Below are 24,063 nucleotides of genomic sequence, written 5' to 3' on the forward strand. Positions count from 1 at the left end.
CTTCTATTTGGATTTTCAATATTATTGCTCCTGTTGTGGTATGATTATGGCTGCAGAATTTTTTGATACTGTACTCTTTTTGTACCACTGTATTATGCTGAAATCGGGCCTTGAGGCTGACCTACGTGAATATTGTGATAAGTATTCTTTAAATAATGAACACAGTGAAGTGAAATGATGTTCCTTTTGGGTGACTGTATACACTTTACTTCCTTGTTTTTCTTTTTTGTTCAATAAACTTCTTTCTGATTTAACAAAAAAAATGTTTACTCTACTAATCATCAAGCAAGATGATGGCTGTTTGGTCGTTGCATGTCTCTACCCCCTGTGCAATGCTATTTGTCCAACTGAATAAGGACCCTTGTTGCAGTTGGAATATAATATGTCATTACCTCCTGTGACCCATGAGCGACAAGTTGCTCTATTAGGACTCTGCGCCTTCTTTTTTCTCGCTGCTCACGTGCCATGGTATCCTCTTCAAGCCGTTTCTGAATTTTTCTTACATAATCATCAGTAGATTCTATTTTGACAACACCACTGCCAATGCTGCCGTTTGACTTTATTCTTTGCAATGTGGGACTCCTAAAAGAAAGTTTAATATTTTACCACCTGGATATTTTTTTCAGTCAATTCAGAGTCTCTTTTAAAGTCCACCTCCATGTTAGGCCCCCTTGCCCCCCAAAACCCCCTTGGCCTTAGAGCAACAAGATCCTCCCCTTCTTCCACGGTCCTCATTTCATCTCCTGATAGAACAGAGCCTCGGGGCAAGCTGGACACGCTCAGTTTGGTGTGTATTGCTAGAGAGTTTTTTTGTTTTCTTAGGAGAGTGCATGTGATCAGTACAGCGCCAAACATTGCTGTCCAAACAGAGGGTCAGGGGTTATGCAATCTCATAGGGCAGTGAGAGGAGAATGAAAACTCCTACTACAAGCTTTAACCAGTGCTCAGCTGAACACTGATAGAAATCACAAGACTGCTATAATTGCTGATGATAAAAGGTATTTAGCAGTTTAATTTTACTAAAATATTAGCATTTCCATGTTATGTGTTCTGTGGAAGACCAGATATAGTGAATGCAGGGCCCTGGGTTTAGTAGCACTTTAATTTGATTGTAAAGGCACAGTTTTATTTTTCAAAAAGAGGAAACATGTTACACTTACCTACTCTGTGTAATGGTTTTACACAAAGCAACCCTGATCCTTCTCTTCTTGGATCCCCAGCCATTGATCCTGGCTCCTCCCTCCTGCCAAGTGCCCTCATAGCAAGGTATGGGGGTTCTCATGTGGGCTCACCCCGGAGCTGGCCCTGTGTGTCTTATGGCTTGGTCACTGGCTGTGACTGACAGCAGCAGGAGCCAATGGCTTCCACTGCTGTGTCTGAGCCAATAAGGACAGAGAGAGCCAAGAGAGCCTCTGGTGTTGTGCACATTGCTGCATCGAGATTGGGCTCAGATGAGTATGAGGGGGTTGCTTGTAGGTTTTTTACCTTAATGCATTAAATGCATTAAGGGAAAAAAACCTTCTGCCCTTAGAACCACTTTGAAAGGGAAGGGAAAGAGAGAATACATGGAAGTCTACTGAGGGGAATAGAAGTTAACTGCAACCAGTATAAAAAAGAGGTAGTGACATTTGTTGGAGTGAGCAATCCCCACTCACTCAACTCCAGATACCAGAAGTTTCCCTTCCTGAGAGTTTAAGAACAGGCGTCAGAGTGGCCATATTTTATGGAAGATATCCAAGATATTTTTTGTGATAGAATTAATTTTTCCATCCTCTGTATGTTTTCCACATTATTAAGCCACATATGGATGTAGGGAGTCTTTTCACCAGCAGGCAGGGATGCGTTTATAAGCTGTCTAATTATCAACTTTCGAAATATATTTTTGCAGGAGTGGAATTGTGGTGGAGGAGAAAAAAGGAAGGATCCAACGGAATCTAGAAATCTGTGAGTTTCTGGGAGATTAGTCTAACATTCTCCAGAGCTCTGAGAGTTTGGGCCATTTCCAGAAAATATGAATCAGAGACCTAGTTCACTTCTATGGATGAGTCTACACTCTTAACCCAAATGGAGTACATAGTAATCCATATTAATCTATAGTAGTGCATGGGTGTCACAACTGGTCCTTCCACTGACACCAGTATTGGGGAAAATTTTCTTTCATTAACCAGTGTTGGGGAATCATTCCTTCCACTGACACCAATGTTGGGGCACTATTCCTCTCAATGATACCAACAATAGGGCGCTATTTCTTCTACTGACACCAATGATTGGGCACAATTTCTGCAGCATTTTCCACTCCAACTGGTTACAGTCCAGCCCCCCTAAAGTCAGAAGACCAGAAAACTGGCCCTTTATTCACAAAGTTTGGAGACCCCTCTTTTAAATGCCCCCAATATGTGAAATTAAAAGTGAACAAAATGCAACTGTAAACAAAGTATCTAAGAAAAAACCTTTCAATTAGTCCCAAATCATAAAATAAGAGTCTACCACATATATACATCTTAGTATATAACTTAGGACTAATTTAAAGCTTTTTTAAAGATAATTTTTTTATGGTTTCATTTTTTTCACTATTAATTTCACATATTGGGTGCATTTGTTTTATTTTAATCTTTATTTATCCTTAATCCATATACAAACAGGAAGTACCCTACACAGTTACAAATCCTCATACAATCATTAACCTAAATCACAAAACATATAACAATTAATATATTGGGTGCATTTAAAACCTATGCACTTTTAGAGAGTAGTGCCACCTTGAGTTTGTATATTTTTGTCCTTTTCAGACACCGTTTGGAATTGATTAATTTTTTTAAAGGGGCATTTTGTATGACCACTTATTGTATATATATTTTCACAACTGATATGACAGTTTGAGTTTATTTCACATTTTGGGTGTGGTGTAATTGGTTGTTAGACATCTCAAACGCTGTTGGAGATCAAGGAGTGCTGCCACAGAACTGATTGCTATGCATTTTATAAAAACGCAGCCTTTTACCAACTATAATGTCAGGAAGAGGAGGTATTGACATTGTACACACATATATTAATAACTGTGATACTATTAACTAAAGTAGTGTTTATTCAATTATATTCATATAATAAATGTTTAGGGGTTGATGAACAATCTGAAACTTCACAAAGGAGTCAATGAGATAAAGAGTTTTGGGACCCTTGCTACACAGCTTATTCATTTTCAGAACATCTTGTTTATAACAGTCAATGAAACTAAAGGCAGCCATAGATGGATCAAAATTCTTCCTGTCCGGGCCAGACAAATTTCAATCCATGTGTGGGCAGGCTGGTTGTACGTAAGTGGATCTATCAATCTGTCAGGTTTCTGCCAAATAAACAGTTTGGCCGGCTATAGCCAGGAACACTGATCACTGTATTCTGATGGCGGGGAAGAAAAAAAAGAATCATGTATGGCCAGCTTAAAGCTTTCCATAGAAAAAAGTCTACTAAATGGACAGTAATGTTTATATATTTCCACAGGTACAGTGCAGTACAGAATGTCGGTATACACTGATGTGAACTCTGTTATCACTGCTTGGTACAACAATCTCAGACTAGCTCACATTCACTTTTCAGACACATCAGGACTTATAAAAAAGAGCCAGCTCTGTCAATCTAGATCAGGATGGTTAGAAATGCTGGACAGTAGAACAGTACAACATCCAGACATACCTTCCATTTGGTGTGATGCTGTTAATCATTGCATCTTTCTTCACTGATTTTTCAAATCTTGCTAGTTCTTGGTAAACCTCCTGAAGAAAAACAAAGTGCTTGTGCTGTTTTATAGTGCCATCTTGTGTTCATATTACCATTGTACATATAATAAAATGATCAGATCACAGGATTAAACAAGGCATGTATTAGAGAAAAAAAAGCTAAAGAAAGGTTGTGTTGCTGAATCGAAAATTTTCTTTTTTATTTGACATTATAGCTACATCATTTTCAGATTATTTTATCGATGCTGAAGAAGAACTGCATTGATCCTTGGTTAAATGTGAATGTTTAATATATATATGTGTAAAGCGCTGCGTAAATTGGCAGCGCTATATAAGTACCTGAAATAAAATAAAAAATAAATAAAATGCTTTTCACTAGAAAGAGATGCCCTTGCAAGCGGCTTACTGTAAGTAAATGAGGGTAAAAAAGCAACACAAACTCACACAGATGCAAGAATGTTATAAACATGTGATCTATGGGGTTCACATATTTGCATTACTGTAAAGCACACAGTAACACATGAACTGCAGCACACTGCTTTATGGTGGAATTTGTTTGGAATGGTACCCCAACAAACCTATCATTTGGGCACCACAATGCATAAATGTGAACCAACCATGTATTTCGGTGCACTAGAATAAAAGCACAAGTACCTATTTTGGGCAGTGGTGATGCTTTAACAGGCCATTCAACATGAATGGTTATAAAAATATATTTATAGTGCCGCGCTCCTATTTGTGTATATATATAACTAGATCCAATCTACTCTCATTCTAATAAATACATATATTGATAACTGAATGAAATACATAAATCACTGTAACTAGTGAATAAAAAATAAATCAATTGTAAATCACTGTGACTTGAGAATCAATAAAAAATGGATAATTATAAATAAATCAAAAACCTTAATTAATGTGACTGATATCAATCAAAAAAACCTTAATTAGATGTGACTAATAAAAAAATAGGGTATATAAATACCTGGTGCCACTCAAATCATATGTGATCAGTCCATCAATTTTGTGCAAAAACATATATAAATGTGCAAGTGCAATCAATATAATACATAAATAAATAAAGCCTTTCAAAATAAGTGCAATGTGCAGGTGAATTCCTTATTCCCTCTCGCCAGGTGCCTTGTGGTCTCCCTATGCGCTCACATTAGTATTTGCCTAAATAAATTCAGGCAAATAGACTTTTAATCCTTCCAGGATTGATGGGATAATAGTCATGTATAAGATGTTCCAAGAGGTGGGTGTAGATCTATTGGGATCCTCCTGTGCTCTCCTCTTTCTCCTTGTGCAGCTGCTCCTAGATGGGTGTTTAGACCAGCTCTATAGGAATCACCTAGTTCCCCTCCTGGGGTCACCTCCTTCTCATATCCTCCTTTCACCAGTGTGGGGAATGTGGGTCAAATGAAGAAAAGAAGAAAAAAGACCTTGCACAAAATTGATGGACTGATCACATATGATTAGAGTGGCACCAGGTATTTATATACCCTATTTTTTTATTAGTCACATCTAATTAAGGTTTTTTTGATTGATATCAGTCACATTAATTAAGGTTTTTGATTTATTTATAATTATCCATTTTTTATTGATTCTCAAGTCACAGTGATTTACAATTGATTTATTTTTTATTCACTAGTTACAGTGATTTATGTATTTCATTCAGTTATCAATATATGTATTTATTAGAATGAGAGTAGATTGGATCTAGTTATATATATACACAAATAGGAGCGCGGCACTATAAATATATTTTTATTACTGAATAAACACTAGTAAGTGAGTCTGTGTAAGTGCCAGCGCACCAAGCACATTATATCAGGAGATAATTATTTATAACCCACTGAATGCCTCATTCATAATAGCTCACAAGTATTCACTATTTACAACATGAATGGTTACTGCACTGTGCATTGATCCATAACATAACATACAGTAAAGCCAGCCATATATGGTTCCAATCTCGGCCAGTTCAGCAGGAACCGGCCGAGATTCAAACCATGTATAGGCAGGCTGAATGTATCCAAGTGTTCGACCGATCAACTTGGGTACAACCAGCCTGCCGGTTTTTACATGCGATTATCCCTAGCGGCTGTTATAGCCGCTAGCAATAATAACTGTTTTCTCCTGGCGAGAGGGCGGGGGGAGCCCCCAACCGGAAGAACACAATGGCTTGACGGGAGGGATTCCCCTCTCAACACTATCTGTGTTTAAGGGGGAGTCGAGTGAATTTCTTTCTTGCAACCCATGGTTGCAGGAGAGAAATTTGCACCACCTATGGCCTGCCTAACAGACTTAAATATGCACCTCTTTTTTGTTTCTACTGCACCAAAACAGTAACATGTGTGTGGTTTTGTAGCACAAATAGATGGAACGGGCCTTAGACTTTTTGTAGAATCAGGATAAAACAGTAATACTGGCCTAGACTACTTGCTGCTACTACAGTGATTGCATGAGTTTTCTGGTCCAGTTCCAAGTGGCAGCCCTTCAACAAAATAACCATGGGGATTTGCTCATTTGGCACTGCCACCATACACAGAACACCTAGTATTTTTTCATTGAATACAAGGTGTTTTCTGATTGGATCAGTTGGCGAGGCAACGAAGGATAGTCTTTTGGCACTGGACTGAGAAGACTGCTGCTATCACTGCAGTAGAGGAGAAAACTAGTGGATAGTACACCTTCCAGAAGGATCACTCAGGTATCAGATATGCTTACTTACATTGATTCAAGCTGGACCAATGTTACTATGCAAAACAAAAAACAAATCATACCTACACTTCAACTTGAATAACAATAAATGTACCTCTGCTTCTTTCTTCTTCCTGAGGATCTTCTGTGCTTCTATGGCTCTTAATGTTCGGTTTGCTGGAGGTTTAGGAATCTGCACGATTGCAGCCTGAATTCTGGCCATTATTTCATTTTGTTTCCTTCTTGCTCGGCGAAGCTAGTGAAGGAAAACATAAGCAAACTTATATTACTTTATTTAATTGAAAGTGTATTTCATGGCATTACTCAACTTTAATTCCAAACCTCCCTTTCCCTCAACCAGGGCATTTCTCAGCATTATTCTTTTCTTTCAACCTGTTACTGTAGAGAGAATTAGCTTTTGTTACCTCCCCTAACAACATCACCTGGCTTATACAATTAAGAAAAATAAACCTATGAATGGAAAGGTCAGATCTTTCAATTATCTGCCTGTCTTTCATTATTAGATCCTATTTCATTTATAGAAGCTGTAGTACCGCCTTCTATGAATGTAAAAGCTATGCAGAAAAGGAGGACATAGTCAGCACTCTTGATGATAGCCTGTGACAGCTTCCACATTTCAATTAACCCCCCCCAAAAAAACACATGATCGTGGTGGTGGGGATGGGGTGGGGCATGGATGGAGAAGGATTTCACCTAACAGAAAAGGCATCAGCAGAAGGGACACATCCTACTAATTGTGAGTTATGTTCCTTGTGCTAGTTTGTGTGTTTTTAATTTTGGTGGCACTTAGGCTTTTAAGGATAAGTTCACCTTTTGTAAAACACATCTTTTTGTATGTGCATTTCTTATTTTGTCATTATTGCAGCCTGTAAAACCATTGCACCAATGATCAGAAGATCATGGGTGCAGTGCCAGGATCCTGCTGACTCTCAGTTAGCTGAGTTATTGAACTGCAGGAAGAATCAATGAACTATGAGTGTTCACCAGCACCCTCACAGTTCATTGAGAACTACAAACCATCTGCTGCAATGGCAGACAGTAGTTATACTTCATTCATTCATTCACAGAAATCTGTGAATGAATGACACGGATGTGTGGGTGGGGTCCCGCACGGCTGCACTGTTTCTGAACCAGCTGTCACAATGGAGGATCGGGAGGATGTGGGCAAGCGCTCTTTGGTAACATGTTACATCCTAAACATGGGTGTAACATGTAACATGCTACCAAAGGTGACCTTATCTTTTAGGTAAAAATATATGTATCACAATACGGCAGTTCTGACATATTTGTCTCATTTAAAAGAATAACAGTATTAACTGAAATTCCATCACTGTGAACTATAAAACCTATTAACCTCATCCACATTCATGCTACCTTTTCAATATCCTGCATTCTTAGTTCCTCTTGTATCTTCTGGATTTTCTTCAATTCATCATTTTGTATTTGGGCCGTCTTCTCATCCATCTCTTTTGCTTTTAGATCAAACTGTTCGGTCAGTTGCTGTAAATTTAAATCTGTCTGTCGAGGGACCAATGTTTTAAGTCGCTAGAGGAGAACACATAAAGCAAAATTACACAAATTCTAAAAGGTGTCAAGGTGATCAAATAGAGGACTAGCGTATAGCGTATAGTACTACAGTATAGAGTACTAGCCTCATGAAGTACACTGCCAATTAAATTTTGAAATGCATTCTAGATTCTGGCAGCAGTAGACAACACAAATTTCAGATTTAGGCAAACTGAGTGAACTGATTTTAGCAGCTTTAGTAATGGTAAATAGCAGTGGTGCATGCATTCAGGTACAGTATTTGTAAAAAATTTTGAAAACCATTTATCATTTTCCTTCCACTTCACAATTACTGTATGTGCCACTTGGTGTTGGTCTATCACATAAAATCCCACTAAAATACATTTACATGTTTGGTTGTAACATGACAAAATGTGGAAAATTTCAAGGGGTATGAAGACTTTTTAAGGCCCTGTAATGTGACCTCAGTGCAGATGGAAAGGAGCAGGAGAGGGGCAAGCAAATATGCTGTACATTGGCCTGATGCCCTTTTTATCAACTGATGACATCATTGCACAATGGGTAGAAAGACACTGAAAATTGCACACGTGCAGTAGCTGCCAACACTGCTCTGAAAAATACCCAACTGCATCGGGGACATGGACAAAAGGGGAAGATAGAGAATAGCACGAGCAATCAGTTTTTTTTGCAGAATACAGAGTGAGTATGAACAGCATGTAATACAGCATTTATTGACAGCTTTTAATGATGTTGGTTTAGTGAAACTTTAAGAATCAGCACCCATTGGTGAATAAAGTCACACATCACTGTAACTGTCACACAGGGATCTTGGAGGTGTAGAATTGCAATTAAGTATTAGGTTTAATAAGTGACATCAGATTTCCTTAAATCTATACTTGTTCAAGGACATCAATTTAGAAAGTATTGGAGTCCAAGCGTGAGCAAGCAGCTAAACTACTAACATTCATACAGAACGGTGAGCAATGGCAGCCTGTACACTTTTCTAATGCCAGGTTTGCTTTATTGTTACAAGTGAACTTGTAGCATCAAAATAAATAAATAAATATAACCTAATAAAATGAGGCATTAAAAGGTGCTTGTATGTGCAATAGGATTTAAGTAAACAGTTTTTTCTTCTGCAAACACAGGCCCACTATAAACAAGATCTGAAACAGGTGGAGCTCTAGCAAGCCAACATCTCAGAATGTAATACTGTTTCCTCATAGGACAACAGAGGGGCACCTACATTGCACTGGAGGATTCCTGGGGTTGTATTAGAGTTCTGATCTCACTACTTTCCATGGCAGCTAAGCAAATCAGCTGACTGGTTGGATAATGAAGCAGCAGAACACTGCTGAGGTCATCATTCTGCTCTTTAAGCAAGTACCCAGCAGTGTGGAATGGCAGAGTACCTAACTGACTAATATGGCTATCCCTTAGCTTTTTAGGTCATATGTGCTGCAGTGCATGACATTACATGAAGCTAATATAAAGACAAATTCATGCACTTCTACTATTTGTATGTACAACAATTTCAACTATTTGTATGTGTAATAAAAAATAAGTAAAATAATAAAAATGCAATTATGTTGTATATTTAATACATGACAGAGATTCGGCTGTAATTGCTCTTAATATGTAATGGTAATCGTTACTAGCTTACCTCTCTATACATTTCTGTGCCAATACTCTGCAGCTTTGCTGGGGCGGCTGGTCTTAAGGTCTCCAGAGCAACTCCTGTTAGACCAGCTTTCTTCTTCTTCTGCAAAGCAATGTATAACTGGTAGAGAAGTCTTGTGGCAGCTCCATATTGCTCCGAGATGATATTCTGGGCCACATTCTGGTCAAATGGGATGCCTAATAGTTGCAAAGTGGGCTCCACTCTGGTAAAGTTGTTTAGCTTGGCACTGGCTGCTCTGAGGTGAACAGAAATGTGCAAGTGAATACAACCATACATATGTAGATACTGTGAAAAATGGGGAAGATTTACTAAAACTGGTGCACTCATAATCTGGTGCACTGTGCATGGTAGCCAATCCGCTTCTACCTTTAGCTTGTTCAATTAAGCTTTGACAGTAAAACCCAAAGCTGATTGGTTTCTGTGCAGAGTTACACCAGATTTTCCACCATGCAGTTTTAGTAAACAACCTTCAATATATTTTAGAACAAGATAATGCTAATGATAATTATTGAATTGATTTACAAAAATGTACAGTTACAAAATGTACAGAAAAATGAAGCAAATTCGAAGTGATTACCCATAAAATCAATCTAACAAGCAATATGGTTCCTATCACAAACAGTTTTATTTGCTACAAGTCTTATAAAATTAGCCATATGAAAAAATAACAGGAAAATATTGAAAACCTGGTATGGCCTATAAAAATACTACTAAATTGCAAGTGCCATGGCTGCCAATTCTTGTGCCAATGGAACCCAATGGCAGCAAAAAATTTGTTTAGTATTCAGTAGGATGATAAAGGAAACTGTTGACAGAGTACTCGTTTGGGAGATTTTCCCTCTCATTTGTTTAAAGGTATGGTGGAATGTCATAAAGCAATGAAATGAGGGAAATTCTACCCAATGGCAACGCATACAGTAATTATGGTTATAACCTTTCTGTATTTCAGACATATACAGAACACAATGATACAAGGAAGCCTTATGTTAATTAATGAGAATATTTCTCACCCCCCTTAACCATACCCTATCATTGTGATCAAGCCAGGATGGGCTTCTTTGAGCTAGCACCCTGTTTTTCTGTGGAGACATGAGAAGAGCTACGGGTTTGGGATGTTTCAACTACACGGAAGCCTTGTTTAATTTTTATGTACAGATAAAATGGAACTGAGCTCAAAAAGTGAAGGTTTTGCTATGTTATAAGGGTACTTGTCTGTTAATTCACCGGATTTATTTATATATATATATATATATATATATTTTTTTTTTATATATATATATGATATATATATATATATATATATATATATATATATATATATATATAAATAAATCCGGTTAATTAACAGACAAGTACCGCTATAAGTATGCTGTCCTACTAATGGATAGCCAACAGCTAGCTAACAAAACTGACAGAAGCAGCGTTGTGTTTTATTCCAAAACTGAATTTACTTCTGTGAATAGTTCTTCACTGAGTTTCTCTTTCTGGCTAGAGTCCCAGTCACATTGATCTATTGAGAGCTCTCTAACTAAGGCTTTGCCTTGCATAGTGATCAGGGCTGCAAACCTGAGAGGATTGTAAAGACTGTTTACTGTGGTTAGGATACCTCTCCGAGTGTTTGACTTGACCTCTCAGGACACTTGAAAAGGTAAAACTGTCCGTCTGGAGATTCCAACTTACTCCTAAACTCCATTGAAGGGGCAGAGGATCGACACCTAGAACAAGGTCTTTTAACTCTTTAGCTCTGTCATCTGCAGGAAAAGCTTTCATTACTGAGCTTCTATTGGACGCCACCTTGTGTAGCTTGAGATTCGATCCTGCAAGCATCTCCCTAGCTCTCTGCAGGAGACTGACTGCTTTGGCTTCAGTACGACAGCATAATAAGACATACTGAAAGATGTTAAATGTGCCTAATCACTACCCTAAAAAAAAAAATCAACTTTTTGTTTTAAATCCATTTTGAAAAATGGCAGTGTACTTCCTGTACAGCCTCAAATCTGTATATCAGCAACTTTAGATAACCTAAGGAACTGACACTTCTCACTGCTAGCCTCACTGGTAGCTTTGATATGAGAGCAAATCCCTGTTCCTCAAGATAGCTGCCTCCAGACGGAGAAACGGTGCAGAACAAGGCATGGTGTGTCAGTACTGGGGAAAAGCTCTGCTGCAGGGAGCCTACATACAATACTAATGACTAATTATTGGCCTTCCACTTGTCTTTTTTTTCTGCACAGCTTCCACAGTTTAGATCCTCTTTAAAGTGGTGTCAAGCTAAAACCAGTTAAAATTTTACAGTTCTCTTGAATATTTCCTTCCACATACTGTCATTGTAACGAATTTCACCAAACAAGAAGTGAGATAAAATCTGCACAGGCAGCAAATAAAAATGTTCCTTTCCTGGCACCAATCTGCACCAATCCATGGCAGCATAAATGTGGCGATACGTACCACATGTATAATGCCATGTTGGCACCAGGAAAACAATTTAATTCCTGTCTGTGTTGACTATGGTCTGAACACAATCAGGGACCCCAAGTTAGTAGACTGATAACAGAACTACCATTATGACAATTAATAGGCTGATATCATTTCATTCGTACAGAAAACAAAACTCACTTGCTCTGTGAAAATTGGTCAAAGTCATCTTGTAACTGATATTTGTGCAACACTTCTCCAATAAGATATCCCGTAGCAAACTCTTTGGCAAAACCCTTAGGTTCTAGAAAAAAAACAAATTAAAGACCAATTAAAGAGAACAGGTACAAGCAATTAGTGAGGTGCAAGGACTATCTACCAAACAGTGCAAACTCTGTAACTGTGCTAAACTAAAATGGTCCACTCACCTATTCCACGTCACCCACTACATCTAGATTTCACAGAGCTTAGAAGATGTGGCCTGGAGTGTCTGCATCGTGAAGTTTGCATAGTCTTTCTCTTATCACCTACAGTCATGGCCGAAATTGTTGGCACCCTTGATATTTTTCCTGAAAATCAAGTATTTCACACAAAAAAGGTATTGCATTAACACATGTTTTGCTATACACATGTTTATTCCCTTTGTATGTATTGGAACAAATATAAAACAGAGGCAGAAAAGCAAATATGACATAATGTCACACAAAACCCCAAAAATGGGCTGGACAAAAGTATTGGCACCCTTAACTTAATATTTGGTTGCACACCCTTTGGAAAACATAACTGAAATCAGTCGCTTCCTATAACCATCAATAAGCTTCTGACACCTCTCACCCGGAATTTTGGACCACTCTTCCTTTGCAAACAGCTCCAGGTCTCTCTTATTGGAAGGACACCTTTTCCCAACAGCAATTTTAAGATCTCTCCACAGGTGTTCAATGGGATTTAGATCTGGGCTCATTGCTGGCCACTTCAGAACTCTCCAGCGCTTCTTTGCCATCCATTTCTGAGTGCTTTTTGACGTATGTTTGGGGTCATTGTCCTGCTGGAAGACCCAGGATCTTGGACGCAAACCCAGCTTTCTGACACTGGGCCCTACAGTGCGACCCAAAATCCTTTGGTAATCCTCAGATTTCATGATGCCTTGCACACAGTCAAGGCACCCAGTGCCAGAGGCAGCAAAACAACCCCAAAACATCATTGAACCTCCACCATATTTTACCGTAGGTACTGTGTTTTGTTCTTTGTAGGCCTCATTCCGTTTTCGGTAAACAGTAGAATGATGTGCTTTACCGAAAAGCTCTATCTTGGTCTCATCTGTCCACAAGACGTTTTCCCAGAAGGCTTTTGGCTTACTCAAGTACATTTTGGCAAACTGTAGTCTTGCTTTTTTATGTCTCTGTGTCAGCAGTGGGGTCCTCCTGGGTCTCCTGCCATAGCGTTTCATTTCATTTAAATGTCGACGGATAGTTCGCGCTGACACTGATGCTCCCTGAGCCTGCAGGACAGCTTGAATGTCTTTGGAACATGTTTGGGGCTGCTTATCCACCATCCGGACTATTCTGCGTTGCAATCTTTCATCAATTTTCCTCATCCGTCCACGACCAGGGAGATTAGCTACAGTGCCATGGGTTGCAAACTTCTTGATAATGTTGCGCACTGTGGACAAAGGCAAATCTAGTTCTCTGGAGATGGACTTGTAACCTTGAGATTGTTGATATTTTGCCACAATTTTGGTTCTCAGGTCCTCAGACAGTTCTCGTCTCCTCTTTCTGTTGTCCATGCTTAGTGTGGCACAGACAGACACACAATGCAAAGGTTAAGTGAACGTCTCTCCTTTTTATCTGCTTTCAGGTGTGATTTCTATATTGCCCACACCTGTTACTTGCCCCAGGTGAGTTTACAGGAGCATCACATGCTTGTAACATTCTTATTTATCCGCAGTTGTGAAAGGGTGCCAATACTTTTGTCCAGCCCATTTTTGGAGGTTTGTGTGACATTATGTCGAATTTGCTTTCTTTCCTCCCTTTTTTTGTTTTGTCCCAATACACACAAAGGGAATAAACATGTGTATAGCAAAACATGTGTTAATGCAATACGTTTCGTGAGAAATACATGATTTCCTGGAGAAATATCAAGGGTGCCAACAATTTCGGCCATGACTGTATATCATATCATACCGAATCTGACTAATAGTTGTAAAATATATCATGGATCAGGCTTTCTGTATATGAAACACAACAAGGAACAAGCAGTAAAAGGGGTTCTCGGTTTACCACATGAGCTGCAGCACAGGGAATAACCTGACCTACAGCACACTGGAGTAAGAAAGTGGAAGTTTGGTGTTCATGGTTTGAGTTGAATTTGAAGAATGCCCATGTGCATCTAATCACCAGATTAGATTGGTATACCACATCCATGCCTGGATGAACGACTGCAGCCCTGATTAGGTAGACTGTGCTCCCTGTATGCATCTCAATACAATTTCATATAGCAAGGAATTGTGTGCTTTTACAGGGGGGCATGTTGAGGGCATGTGGCCTGGTATGGTTCAGGGGGCACTTGCTTGTCTCCCCTCCCCCTTTACTGGCCTGCTGGGCTGCATGCTTGAATAAGTGTCTGGTGTTGATTTTGGTGGGGGGCCCATAGAATTCTTTTTTCGTGTGGGGTTCCCCTTTAAATTCACACCAGGCCGAAGGGTTTTACATGGATTTTGGGGGGAACCCCACAAATTTTTTTTTTGCATTAGGTCCCCCCTTAAAATTCCTACTGGACCCAAAGGGCCTGGAATGGATTGGGGAGAAGACTCACACGCTGTTTGACTTCTGGCTGGCAGTCACAGAAGCAGAAAACGCATTTAAAAATGTAGAAAAAATGTAGAAAGTCTGCACTACAAAGGCGCATTGAAAATTGGATCAAAATCACATTGCACTAATGTGAACCTAGCCTTCAGGAATAGATGAATGAGAGCTGCACTCCAATCTCCGGAAGGAGGCAACTAATGATCCTGTGGCATTGTGAGCACTGGCCTAAATTCTGTGTCTGGGTGACTGTATGCGAACTCCCTTATCCTCAGAGGATTTTAATAATTGCTCGGTCTGCAACAGTCCTTTTGAGAATTCAGTTCTGCCCTTATGCTCAGAGACTGTTAAGTAGTGAAGTGTCCTCTGGTTGTTCAGTGCTCTTGGAGTATCCCATGCTTCCATTCACCGCATCCAAGTTTTCTACAAGCAATAAAATGCACAAAAGACGTTCCCTAGACTGTTTAATGAACCAAAGAGAGAAAATACTGTGTGCCTGACCACGTCTGTACTAAAATAGGGGAAGGAACCAGCAATTGCAGCAATTCCCTTTTGGAGGGGATGAGCTACATTTAATTTCATTATCAATATTGAAAATTATTTTATCTGTTGGTACCTATAATACTCTAAACACAGCACATTCCTTGTTCTTTTATTTATTTTAATATCTACCACCTACGGTTTAGGCCAGGGCAAGCTGTAGATGTAGAAGCTGTAGGTATAGTAATTATTAGCAAGAGACCTCTCAGGTCTGAAAGTTATTTCCAGGGTTTCTCTATTCTAAAATGGTTTGGAAAAGTATGTTTAGATGGAGTTAAAAGATATGTTTTTTTTTCTTTTAAGAAATCATACTTTTACCTATGTGGATGCAGTATCAGTGTGATGCTGCACCTGTCCCTCGCCGGCTCTAAGACACCGCTGATCGCTCAGTTCCCAGTGCTCCGTGAGCAGAGAGCTGGAGACTGTCAGTAACTGCTCCCTGCTTTGCCTCCTGCCCCCCGCGCTCACTGGAGCGCTGGGCTGTGAAGGGAGGGAAGTTGCTGGCTCAGGCTGTCAGTGGATCGCTGAGAGGCTGAACCAGCTGCCGGACCAGACATCTGGGTGGATCTTGAATTTAACCCGACTTTAGCCCGCTGTTGGCTGAAAACAAGTCACAGGAGTGCAAATGTATGGATATTCACACCTATGCGATCCGATTCTGCACATTGCATCGCATTTTGCAAACCGATTTCGCAGTGTTGTTAACATATACACCCGCAGCAGTTCGCATGAACGGGGTGTGACTGTGATGTGGTGCGGAATTAGCGCAGAAACTGGTGCGAATTCCGCACCGCATCAGTGTGAACCCATGCTTAATGTACTTTTCCTTCAAGCCATGTCCATGCTTCACCAACAATCAGCTAATCAATCAGCTTTCAGTTAGTCTGACACTGGCAATTGTGCTAAATAAATTTGCTTCAGCCAAAAAAAAATCAGTTTGGCAAAGAAAAAAAAAAAAAACCCCAAAGTTGATTTTTTACCTGCATGTACCGGTATTTACCATTGTCACTGCCCCAATATGGGTTTGTTGTAGTAGTATAGGGTTAAATCACTATAGAACAAATTACAGGGCTTCATTTCCGTCTGGCATTATGAGCAGAACATAAACAGCGCAAGCATGTGAAGAGCAAGTCTTCTGGGACAGAAATGTTTGTTCTCCCTCGCAACTCAATCTTGTTTGTTGGCTGCAGGTGAATCAGAACATTGCTGAGTGCGTTCCAAGATCACATACAGGATGGTGCGTTAGAAACCAGACCGTCTTCAGATGAAGAAAGCTTGCCACAGAAAAAGGGAAGAGCAATTATTTTTTTATATATATATATGTAAAAAACATATACTATATTTATTTTTTATTTTTATATATTTCAGGTATTTATATAGCGCCGCCAATTACGCAACGCTTTGCATATATTGTGTACATTCATATCAGTCCCTAATCCTCAAGGGGAATACAATCTGAGGTCCCTAACATACATTCATTCATATGCATACTAGGGCCAATTTAGACAGGATCCAATTAACCTACCAGCATGTCTTTGGAGTGTAGGAGGAAACCGGAGTACCCGGAGGAAACCCACGGAGGCACAGAGAGAATAAGAAAACTCCAGGCAGGAGGTGCCGTGTTTGGGATTCGAACCAACGACCCCAGTACTGCCAGGTGGAAGTGCTAACCATTTACCCACTGTGTATAAATTATATTATCTATAAACTAATCATTTTTATCACAACAGTTTTTTTTAGTGCAGCTTTAATACACTGGCACAAAAATTTTCTGTGCGTCAAATAATAGTTTCTGCAATGACGATGGTTAGGTTTATGTTTAGGGTTATTGGGACAGGTTGCATTCAAATCATATCTAAACCCAACATGTTGTAGCTTACCACTATTTCTTTTTCTCTTTTTTAGGGTTTTTTGTGCACATATCCAACAGATATAATAAAACACTTTTGAAAGTTTGCGGTTAGGCTGGATTCATACAATTCAGTCCATAGTGGATTGATTTACAGAGCAATTTTGCATTGAGCTAATGTGCCGCAACCACAAGCCAAGTGTTTGGCCCATGATTCCTGCATGTTTTCATTGATTTTAAATGGGCAAGTCTGACAGATGATGTCCCCTATCAAACTCAACAAACCGAGTTAAACTTGTCCTGCAGCATGGGTATGATCCCTTCCTGCTGCCTTCCTGCTACCTTCATAGGCTTTTGGTTGGTGGTGAAAAAAAAAACAAGGCTAAATTACCTGCTTCACCTATCTAAACAAGGTCTACACTTCAAAAATCAATTTAAAAACGTTTTATTCTCAAGTTTAAATAAAGTTAGGAAGAGTTAGAACAGCCTTTCTCGGGTTTTTTACTTGAGAGGAACCCTTAAAACAATTTTCAGCTCTCAGGGAACCCTTACTGAGATTACTTTTTCCAAGGAAAATAAAGTCTCCTTACATTGGTGGCCATGGGAAGAATGACCCTGACTGCCGGTTCACATATATGCAGATTGGATATGGTTTGAACTGCACCCAATCCACATGACATGTGAAATACCATTGCTTCCTATGGTGCCTGTTTATATATGTCCAGTGCACTAGTGGTGCTGAGGCTTTAAAAAGAGTCCTGTACGATGTACGATGAGCAGTGCCTCCAGGTTCAGGTGCAGATTATAGGCTATTGACTTCCTTGGGAACTGTTTCTAAACTGCACATGTGTGAACAGGATAAAATCCTGAGCTAATCCTGTCCTGAACCTGATGTAAACCTGACATGAACCGCTGAACAACTCGTGTGTCAATTAGCTGTGAAACCTGAGCTTCAATCCACACCGCACATGTGTGAACCAGATCTTACAGTGGTGGTCAGAATACCATCCTAAACTAATTCACACATGTGCGGTGCAGATTGAAGCTCAGGTTTCACAACTAATTGACACAGGAGTTGTTCAGCAGTTCATGTCAGGTTTACATCAGGTTCAGGACAGGATTAGCTCAGGATTGTATCCTGTTCACACATATGTGGTTTAGAAACTGTTCCCATAGAAGTCAATAGCCTGTAATCCGCACCTGAACCTGACGGCACTGCTCAGAAATTGTACAGGACTCTTTCATATCACACAAATCTGCACCGCCAGTGCACCAGACATACTGTATGTGAACAAGCACCACAGGAAGCAATGTTATTTCACATGTCATGCAGATTGGATGCTTTTCAGACTGCTTCCAATCTTTATATATGTGAACTGGCACTTACAGACAGCTAAAAAGATCACTGGTGCCATGCTGGTGGCTTTGCTAAGCGGTACTGGACCTGAAAGTATCAGGCACCATCAGATGGAAGGTCAATCATCCACAGATCAAAGAACCCCCAGCAACCTCTGGAGGAACTCTAGTTGAGTTAGAATTTTTACTTATCTGTGTGTTTTTGTTTGTGACTCCATCTGGGAGATGCCCTTCTCATTCCGTTTGGCACCAGTATGAGAAATGAGTGGAATAAGATTCACCAGGCCAGGAAGGCAAAAGAACAGGAATTTAAATGAAGATCTAGCCATTCCCAAACAAACTATAAGAATATAAATATGGCAGTTGTTATTACTTTAAGGCTTCTTACACTGCAGCTTGAAAAATCTCAATAAAGTGTTTTGGTTTTTTTTGCTAAGGTAAAATGTTGCCCATTATTTACAATGTGTCCTTGCACACAGGCCAGTAATTACATATTGCTCAGTTTAAAAAAAAAAAAGAAAATTCTACATTTTGGTCCATAATTTATGTCTTACGTTTACGTGAATACGGGCATATGAGCATAAATATCAATTAGCTTTGACCTAAGAATATAGCTCTTCTCAACATTTTCAATACAAAGGAAACCTTCAAATAACTTTCCAGTCCCAGGGAACCTCTGCTAAAAGTTACTATATCTACAACTCTTGATACAAAGTCTAAAAGAGTCTTAACGCAGAACTCAAGGCAAAAAACTTCTTTACATGTCCTTGTTGCTAATTTCCAACCTACACTGAATATGCCATTCATCTACTGCTTCTTTCAGTTGTTGCTCTGAAAAAGCCAATTCATTTTCAAATCAAACTGGTAATTCTCTTTGGTTTCCTGTTTCTAAGACCAGTGGCTGCTATGCCTCCTATTCTCCCAATGTTTCTTTATTAAAAGTCTTACAATAAAAAAACATAATATCCATATACAGAATATACATAAGTAAATGATTATATACATATTTACACAAAAAGGAAAATAAATAGCGCAAAATCTGCTGTCAATCAAAAGATGTCTTTATAGCAAAACCAAAACTCTCATAAATGAACATGTTGGTACTGGGTAAAATAAATCTTACTAAGACTCACACTACCACAACACACATCAAACCTGTGAGTTCAAGAAACCAACCCGTACCCATTATGCAAGCAGTCCTTCTTCAAAAAGAAGATCTTAACCAACAAAAACTAAAGGAGTGAAAAGAACAGTATAAGAAAAGAGCCCCACTCCGAGAGATGGACAGTTCACCAAAGGCAGGTCTGATATTTCTCCACGCCCTTATCCAGACCACCTGAGGCCCCCTGCCCTTCTCAAGACCCTGAAATCTTCCCAACTTCACCCAGAATATCGTGCACCACCACCTCAACAGGGAGGACTTTCTTCTGTAGGGTAATCTGGCACTGTGCATTCCATGTGAAGTAAAGAACAACTATACTAACTAGAAAAAGTGTATCCAAATCAAAATCCCAGCGAGCCGGGAATGCCCTGTACACCCACTCCACATAACTCATGCGATAGAGAAAGGGGATGTCTACAGCCCTCCTCACCCTTTTATACACCTTTCTGTTAAAGCGACACTGGAGCAGAAAGTGGTCCATAGACTCTACTGTACCAACACACTCCGCTTTAGGACAGCTCATAAATGAACATGTTGGTACTGGGTAAAATAAATCTTACTAAGACTCACACTACCACAACACACATCAAACCTGTGAGTTCAAGAAACCAACCCGTACCCATTATGCAAGCAGTCCTTCTTCAAAAAGAAGATCTTAACCATCAAAAACTAAAGGAGTGAAAAGAACAGTATAAGAAAAGAGCCCTACTCCGAGAGATGGACAGTTCACCAAAGGCAGGTCTGATATTTCTCCACGCCCTTATCCAGACCACCTGAGGCCCCCTGCCCTTCTCAAGACCCTGAAATCTTCCCAACTTCACCCAGAATATCGTGCACCACCATAGGTCTGATATTTCTCCACGCCCTTATCCAGACCACCTGAGGCCCCCTGCCCTTCTCAAGACCCTGAAATCTTCCCAACTTCACCCAGAATATCGTGCACCACCACCTCAACAGGGAGGACTTTCTTCCGTAGGGTAATCTGGCACCGTGCATTCCATGTGAAGTAAAGGACAACTATACTAACTAGAAAAAGTGTATCCAAATCAAAATCCCAGCAAGCCGGGAATGCCCTTTGCACCCACTCCACATAACTCATGCGATAGAGAAAGGGAATATCTACAGCCCTCCTCACCCTTTTATACACCTTTCTGTTAAAGGGACACCGGCGCAGAAAGTGGTCCATAGACTCCACTGTACCAACACACTCCGCTCTAGGACAATCCCGATCATCTACAGGGTGATGCTTCAGGTTCTCTTTCACATAGAGTCTTCCATGGAAACCGAGACAGGCTTGATCCCTAAACTTCAAAGGGATTCTCTCCAAGTTAATTAAACGCAAGCCCTCCTTCATTACAGAGCCTGAGCAATCCTTTAAGGCCAGTGACACACTGAAAGCAAAAGCCAAAATCTTCTCCTCCAAAAGCTTTCTAGGAAGGGATCTGATATCCTCCACTGTCACCTGCTACTGCTGAAGTATTTTCACACATAGCGCAACATAAGCCATGTCAGACTCTCAGACTTTCCACTGGCCTGCCATCTTCCCAGCATCGCAGGAAAGGCTTAAACCAAGATTGAAGAATACCCATCCATCCTGGCGGGGTCTCTGTTAACATATTACCAAGATTATAATTTAAAAAGAGCAGAGAAAACTATCGGATTGACCATTTCTAGGCCACCTTCCCCCCTGCACAGGTAAGTTACATTTGATCAGGATCCGCCTATTTCCCGATAATTGTTGGAAAAAACAGCTGTAGACGCTTGCATAGAGAGATTTCAGCAAGATACAGACAAAGCTGACATATAAAAAGATCGAGATCAGGTAAGTTTTGATCAAGTCAACCCTCTCCCTCAAGGAAAACCTCCATTTCTTCCAGCTTGCTACTTTGGCATGGCACCCACCAACCTGCTTTCCCAATTTCAATGGCCATAGTCACAAGGACCAAATTTGATGCCCAGCACTTTAATTTCCTGCTAGGGCTCTGGGAAGGCATGCGGAAGTTTGAAGCTTTCATCCTCCTCACCAATCCAGAAAACTTCACTCTTTTCATGATTGACTTTAAAGCCAGAAGGCTCCATGTACTGCTCTTTCACAGGAACCACCTCCTGCAGATCCTCTGCCTCCTATTCTCCTAGCTGCTGGTCTTGGCATCCCTTCTGTAGTTCTTTCTTCAGGAAGCAGTGATATAATTTGCCCCATTTGCAGTGGTGGGTGGACCGAGACTCTCAAGCACATTCAACATGTACAGGCCTATTGTACCCGCCCACATTCACTTCAATTCCAAGAGGTTGATGGGAACTGCAGTTTCTTTTTATTGCAGAGAGAGATGAGAGGATATGATGATCCCTCCTCCTTGGCAGAGCAGATGTTATCATCTTTTGAACTACAGAGATGAGGTCATGAAAATTCAATTAGACTTTTTTCCTTTAGACTTTTGTGTAGGGGGTGTACTTATGGGTGATTTTTTTTTTGCCTACCCAGAGCTCTTCTTTAATGCCTGTCCTGTGTACTTGTTCTCACTAACTTGCTAAATAGTGAAGCCAAAGTCAAAATAACAGCTTCGGAGTCTGAACTTTCAGAAATGAAGTCAACAATCGCTGCCTCCATACTTATGTTACCACGGGTTTTCTATAAGTGGTACTTTGAGGGCTCATTCATACTAGAATGTGGTAATGGTCCGCCTTTCCGCACCGCATTCCAATCGTAATGCCCTTGTGATCTGCTGTTGAAGTTAACGACATCCCAAGTACCATGTGATGCCGTGCATGCACTACTTTTAGTGCGGTGCAATTTCAGCCCATTCCAATGAATGGGCTTTAAATCTCACCGCAGAGACCCGCATATGAATCACACAGCAATGTACAGTGTGTTCCTGTGCAATTCAGATCAGGACATAGTGTGAACCGGCCTTTAGGGATTAATTAACGTTAGATTAAAGCTGAACTCCAGACTTGCCTTCAGCTTTGCACAGTTGTACAGGCTCCTTTCTAGTACTGAACTTGCTTATTCTGATTTTACTGCACATTATAAGCTTCTCACAGTCTGCATTAGAAACTGCAGCAAGTCTCACAGGGCCCACCTCATTTCCTGGCTGGAGTACACCAAGCATCATCTAGCCTTTTCCTCCCCAGCCTTATTGCCCCTTTCACTCCTTGGATTTCAGTTCTTTCAAACATGGAGGCTCAGCATTACATTTTGGTGATACCTAGGGCAGCGTGGATGCAAATGAAGCCTGTCCAGGTATACTTACACCTCACACTAATGCCCACACATGAAGGCATTTTGATATTTGCATAACTCCACCAAAACAAGAATAAGGATACTGCCTGCATCAGGGCTGGAGGTTCTTGTGATGTTTTCAGGAAGCTATGTACAGCATCCTGCTGGCCCTTCCTTCCAGTCATGATCTGCCTGCATTGCAAATAGAAGCACAGAGACCCAATGATATCATTGAGTATAAAAAAGATTATGTAATGAAAATGGGAAGGTTGTAATAAAATTAAAAAAAACATGTGGATAAGAGGGGAAGGAGGAACCAGGGAAGATGAAATATAAGTAGACTAAACTTCAACTTTCAGGGTAACTTGTTTCAGGCATATCAGATTTTAGACTAAAAATGTACATATTTGGATGTCTACTAGCTACTTCAAAAGAAAATAATGAAGAAGCATCAACACACATCAAAGTCATACTTCTGCTCAATTTGCTGTTTTCTCCTGTCAGCAAGCACCCAATGTTAAACTGACAGCGCTGTGCAATGTAACTTGGCTAACTCACACTGCTGGCCCAGCCTCCCTAAGTTTTGGCCTTGCTGCTCAAGGAATTAAAAAAAACAAAGCTAAAGACAATTATCGGTGCATATACTAATTGCATTTAACAGTATAAATAATATGACAATATAAAAACAATTTAAATTGTACTTAATGATACATTTTTAATAAACACATAACTAAATTAAATGGTGCTTTTGTCATCAATCGACCTTCTATCTATTCCACAATAACACAGTTCCTATGACGTGCCTCTGGTAATAACCGAGTCTTGCTCTTGTGTACAGGAAAGTCTCTTCCACATATTCTCTGGGGATCCATTAGGGAAACACACAAGGTCCACTAAGGTAAAACACATCTGTAACTAAAGCAAAGGTACAGAGGCTGCCAAAAGTGCGGTACTTTGAACAAAATGTGAATGTGTGGGTTGTAAAGGGATGTGAACTAAAGCAGTGGTCCTCGTTTACACTTGCGGTTGGGGGCGGTAAAAATATTGGCTGAGC

At 40.0% G+C, this 24,063-nt stretch overlaps 1 protein-coding gene across 1 annotated transcript in view; it reads right to left on the minus strand.

The window, feature by feature from the left end:
* The window catches only part of SPEF2 (sperm flagellar and cilia associated 2), a 176,670-nt gene that overhangs the window by 140,618 nt on the left and 11,989 nt on the right, over positions 1–24,063 (minus strand). The window contains exons 2-7 of the mRNA XM_089689433.1: positions 12,283–12,385; positions 9,649–9,901; positions 7,833–8,003; positions 6,553–6,693; positions 3,691–3,770; positions 393–582 (exon numbers count right to left, since the gene is read on the minus strand). Of these exons, the coding sequence (XP_089545559.1) occupies positions 393–582; positions 3,691–3,770; positions 6,553–6,693; positions 7,833–8,003; positions 9,649–9,901; positions 12,283–12,385 (938 nt within the window). The remainder of the gene's footprint in view (positions 1–392; positions 583–3,690; positions 3,771–6,552; positions 6,694–7,832; positions 8,004–9,648; positions 9,902–12,282; positions 12,386–24,063) is intronic.

Source organism: Staurois parvus, unplaced genomic scaffold (genome assembly GCF_062004578.1).
Source record: "Staurois parvus isolate SC_StPar_1 unplaced genomic scaffold, SC_StPar_1.0 ptg000475l, whole genome shotgun sequence".
Taxonomy (NCBI): Eukaryota; Metazoa; Chordata; class Amphibia; order Anura; family Ranidae; genus Staurois; species Staurois parvus.